Here is a 5,052-nt window from a genome sequence, read left to right on the forward strand (position 1 = left end):
TTTTTTAATGGAGTGACATCAATAAATCAGGATACATATATTCAAAGATAACAAGTCCAGGTTATCTTGTCGTTCAATTATGTTGCATACCCACCACCCAAAGTCAGATTGTCCTCTGTCACCTTCTATCTTGTTCTCTCTGTGCCCCTCCCCACCCCCTATCCCTCTCCCATTCCCCCCTCCCCCCCGTAACCACCACACTCTTGTCAATGTCTCTTAGTTTCAGTATTATGTCCCACCTACGTATGGAATAATACAGTTCCTGTTTTTTTCTGATTTACTTATTTCGCTTCGTATCATGTTATCAAGATCCCACCATTTTGCTGTAAATGTTCCGATGTCATCATTTCTTATGGCTGAGTAGTATTCCATAGTGTATATGTGCCACATCTTCTTTATCCAGTCATCTATTGATGGGCTTTTTGGTTGTTTCCATGTCTTGGCCACTGTGAACAATGCTGCAATAAACATGGGGCTGCATGTGTCTTTACGTATCAATGTTTCTGAGTTTTGGGGATATATACCCAGTAGAGGGATTGCTGGGTCATAAGGTAGTTCTATTTGCAGTTTTTTGAGGAACCACAATACTTTCTTCCATAATGGTTGTACTACTTTACATTCCCACCAACAGTGTATGAGGGTTCCTTTTTCTCCACAGCCTCTCCAACATTTGCTATTACCTGACTTGCTAATAACAGCTAATCGAACAGGTGTGAGGTGGTATCTCATTGCCGTTTTGATTTGCATTTCTCTAATAGCTAAAGAAGATGAGCATCTTTTCATATATCTGTTGGCCATTTGTATTTCTTCCTGGGAGAAGTGTCTATTCATATCCTCTTCCCATTTTTTTATTGGATTGTTTGTTTGTTTGTTGTTGAGTTTTATGAGTTCTTTGTATATTTTGGATATTAGGCCCTTATCTGAGCTGTTGTTTGAAAATATCATTTCCCATTTAGTTGGCTTTCTGTTTATTTTGTTATCAGTTTCTCTTGCTGAGCAAAAACTTCTTAGTCTGATGTAGTCCCATTCATTAATTTGAAGGTAAAAAAATTTTTAATAAAAAAAGAAAGAGAGGATTGAAAACTCCTACTCACCTTTCAAGTCCAGTCCAGATATTCTGTCCTTCAGGAAAACTGTGATGCCCACACCACCACCACCATCCTAGACTGGGTTAGGTGTATCATTTAGCTCTTCATACTCATTAGTTTGGAGCTGGTAGAGTGGGGCTGGTGTGTGTGTGACTGGAGGATCTGTGCCTACAAATGTCTGGGGCAGGAGCTGGATAAAACTGGAAGCAGTTCATGTAAGAATGTGATTTTGTGTAAGAAAGGTATAGATCCAAATTGACTGGAGTTAACAAAAGAGAAGTGGGAGTTAGGATAAGTTTCTTGAATGAGTGAGAATTTGAAAAGAACTTGGAAACCAGACTAAGTATAAAATGAAACTTACTGGTCTGAGTTAACAAAGTCACTTCTGGAGCCTTTCTTATTCTTAGGAGGTATGTAGCAATTCATTAAAATCTTGGCCCACTGACAGAGTTAAATATTTTCATTGTGTGTATGCAATTGAATCCTAGAATTTTTCAAAAATCCTGAAAGTATGCCATTTAATTCCAGTGACTTTTTCCCAGGTATCTTACTATTAAAAATGTCAAATACGCACAGAAATTATTTTACAGTTTTCTGGAGATTTGTCTAGGTTGTTGCATGCATCAATAGTTCCCTCTTGCTGAGTAGTATTTCATGGTATTAATCTACCACAGTTTGCTTAACCATTCACTGTAGAAAAACATCTGGGTTGTTTTCAGTTTTTTACAATTATGAATAAAGCTGCTATAAATATTTGAGTACAGATTTTTCTGTGAACCTAAAGAAATAAGTCTTTATTTCTCTGGGATAAATGCCTACATGTGCAAACTACTGGGTTGCATGATTGTGATAGGTTTAGTTTTTTTCTTTTTCTTTCTTTTTAGAAACTGCCAGGTTGTTTTCCACAGTGGCTGTACCATTTGCATTTCCAAGAGCAATGTATGAGTAATCTAGTTTCTCCAAATCCTCAGTGACATTTGGTACTGTCTGTATTTTTTTCCTTTTTAATGAATTTATTGGGATGATACTGGTTAACAAAATTATACAGGTTTCAGGTGCACAATTCTACAGTATATCATTTGTACACTGTATTGTGTGCTCACCAGCCCAAGTCAAGTCTTCATCCACCACCATTTATTCCTCCTATACCCTCTACTACCTGCTACCCCCATCTCATGCAATCAGCACACTGTTGTTTAGGTATTGTCTGTACTATTTATTTTAGCAGTGTGAGTGCAGTGAGGTGGTATCTCATTGTGATTTTAGTTTGCATTTCCCTAATGGTTAATGATGTTGAACATCTTCATGATCTTGACATCTGTTTATCTTTTTCTTTAATTTTTAAAAATTTTTCTGAAGTGAGAAGCAAGGAGGAGGGGAGGCAGACTCCCACATGCACCTGACTAGGATCCACCCAGCATGTCCACCAGAGGGTGATGCTCTGCCCATCTGGGGCACTGCTCTGTTGCAGCTGGAGCCATTCTGGCAGCTGAGGCGGAGGCCATGGAGCCATCCTCAGTGCCCGGGCCAACTTTGCTCCAGTGGAGCCTTGGATGCGGGAGGGAAAAAGAGAGATAGAGAGGAAGATGGGGAACGGTGGAGAAGCAGATGGACACTTTCTGTGTGCCATGGCTGTTAATTGCACCTGGAACTTCCACATGCTGAGTTGATGCTCTACCACTGAGCCAGCTGGCCAGGGCCCGACATCTGTTTATCTTTGTTGAAATGTATCTTCATTTCTTTTGTCCCTGGATTGTTTGCTGTTTGGATAGTTTCCTTTTTTACTTTTGAGTTTGTTGTTTAATGTACAAAGAACTAGCATCAATTATTTGTCTGCTAGATGGCTGTGATGATCCATTCAAAGAAGATTGCTTAGTCTATCATGATGAAATCTATAACCTTTGCATACTGATGTGAACACTGATGGCACTTATTGAGTCCATATTTCCAGATCAGATTGTGCTGGTTTGAGCACAGGTGGCAAGAGTGAGAACCTTGGCTGAATTTTCCCAAGCGGCCCCAGTAGAACTGTTGGTGACTTACTTTGCTTTCATGGGTAAGTAGAGACAAAATGCTGCTGTTGAATTTTGAGAATTTTTAATGTGTTTTAGGTATTTGCTTTTTTGTCATATATGTGGTTTACAAACATTTTCCTCTAGTCTATAGCTTGTCTTATCTTTTCTTTAAATTAATAAATAAATAAGTAAATTTCTTTTCCAAGCGAGAGGAGGGGAGATAGACTCCCACATGCACACCGACCAGGATTCACCAGGCAGCCCCCCCCCCAACCCCAACCCCCTGCATCCACCCCATCTGGGGCCATGCTCACAACCAAGCTATTTTTAGCACCTGAGGTGGAAGCTCCAAAGAGCCATCCTCCGCACCTCAGCACTGGAGCCAATCGAGCTATGGCTATGGGAGGGAAAGGAAGATAGAGAGAAGGGAGAGGGAGAAGGGTGGAGAAGCAGATGGTAGCTTCTCCTGTGTGCCCTGACCCAGGATTGAACCTGGTGCATTCACACTTCCAGTGAACACCTTACCACTGAGCTGACAGGCCAAGGCCTGTAGTTTGTCTTTTCATCCTTTTAACAGGCTTTTAAAAGAGCAAATGTTTTTCATTTGATGCAGTAAAATTTATCAGTTTATTTTTTTGGATAATTCTTTTGGTTTCAAGTAAAAAAACTTTTTGCCTAGTTTTATATTTCAAAGGTTTTCTGCTACATTTTCCCTAAAAGTGTTATGATTTTACAATTTACATTTAACTCCATGATCCACTTTGAGATTAATTCTGCAAATGGTGTGAGACTCACACCGAGGTTCATTGTTCTGCCCAGAAATGCCCAGTCCCATTCGTTAAAAAGGCTGCTTTTCCCATTGATTTGCTTTTGCAATTCAATTGGCCTTTGAGACCTTGGATTAGGCAATGACTACCTAGATATCACATCAAAGCACAGGTAACAAAGAAAAAATATATATGAAGTGTACTTTATTAAAATTAAAAACTTTTGAACTTTGTAGGACAAAATGTTAGATTTATACCTAAGTATTTTTCTTTCTCTTTGAGTGATTTAAATGGTATTGTATTTTAATTTTGGCATCTATTTGTTCATTGCTAGTATATAAAAACTTAGTAATTGAGGCTGACCTGTAGTGGTGCAGTGGATAGAGCATCCAGCTAGAACATTGAGGTCGCTGTTTTGAAGCCCTAGGCTTGCCTGGTCGAGGCACATATGGGAGTTGATGCTTCCTGTTCCTCCCCATTTCTCTCTCTCCTCTCTAAAATAAATAAGTAAAATCTTTTAAAAAGATTACTAATTGATTTTTGTATGGTTATCTTGTATCCTAAAATCTTGCTGACCTCACATACTAGTTTTTAGATTTTTTTTTGGTAGAATCTTTGGTTTCTGTGTAGACATTCATGTCACCTGCAAACGGAACAGTTTTATTTCATTTCTGCCTAAATAGCTTTTATTTCCTTGACTTGCCTTATTGCACTTCTCAAACTTCCAGCATTCTGTTTTCTTAACTATTACTTCTACATATACTTAGAGCATCAGACAGTGATTACCTTAGTCCATTTGGCCTGCTATAACAACAACAACAACAACAACAAAAACCATAGAATGAGTAGCTTATAAATAACAAAAATTTATTTCTCACCCTTCTGGAGGCGGATAGTCCAAGGTCAGTGTGCAAGCATGGGCAGGTTCTGGAGAAGACCCTCTTCTGGGTTGCAAAATGCCAACTTCTTGCTGTGTCCTCATGTGCTAGAAGGGGATACAGAACCCTATGGGGTTTCTTTAATACAAGCACTACTCCCCTTTCTTTTCTTAAGTGAGAAGTAGGGAGGCAGAAAGACAGACTCCTGCATGCATCCCGACTGGGATCCACCCAGCAAGCCCCCTACCCGGGGGTGTTTTGTCCATCTGGGGTTGTTGCTCCTTTGCTCAGCAACCAAGCTATT

At 39.5% G+C, this 5,052-nt stretch overlaps 1 protein-coding gene across 1 annotated transcript; it reads right to left on the reverse strand.

Annotated features, from left to right (window-relative positions):
* Positions 1-2,960: 2,960 nt before the first annotated feature.
* LOC136335467 (small ribosomal subunit protein uS14-like) lies at positions 2,961-4,852 on the reverse strand. Its single transcript, XM_066276698.1, has 2 exons — positions 4,749-4,852; positions 2,961-3,165 (listed from the first exon to the last, which is right to left on the reverse strand). The coding sequence occupies exons 1-2, from the start codon at positions 4,850-4,852 to the stop codon at positions 2,961-2,963; spliced, it is 309 nt and encodes a 102-aa protein (XP_066132795.1).
* Positions 4,853-5,052: the final 200 nt, after the last annotated feature.

Source organism: Saccopteryx bilineata, chromosome 4, assembly GCF_036850765.1.
Source record: "Saccopteryx bilineata isolate mSacBil1 chromosome 4, mSacBil1_pri_phased_curated, whole genome shotgun sequence".
Taxonomy (NCBI): domain Eukaryota; kingdom Metazoa; phylum Chordata; class Mammalia; order Chiroptera; family Emballonuridae; genus Saccopteryx; species Saccopteryx bilineata.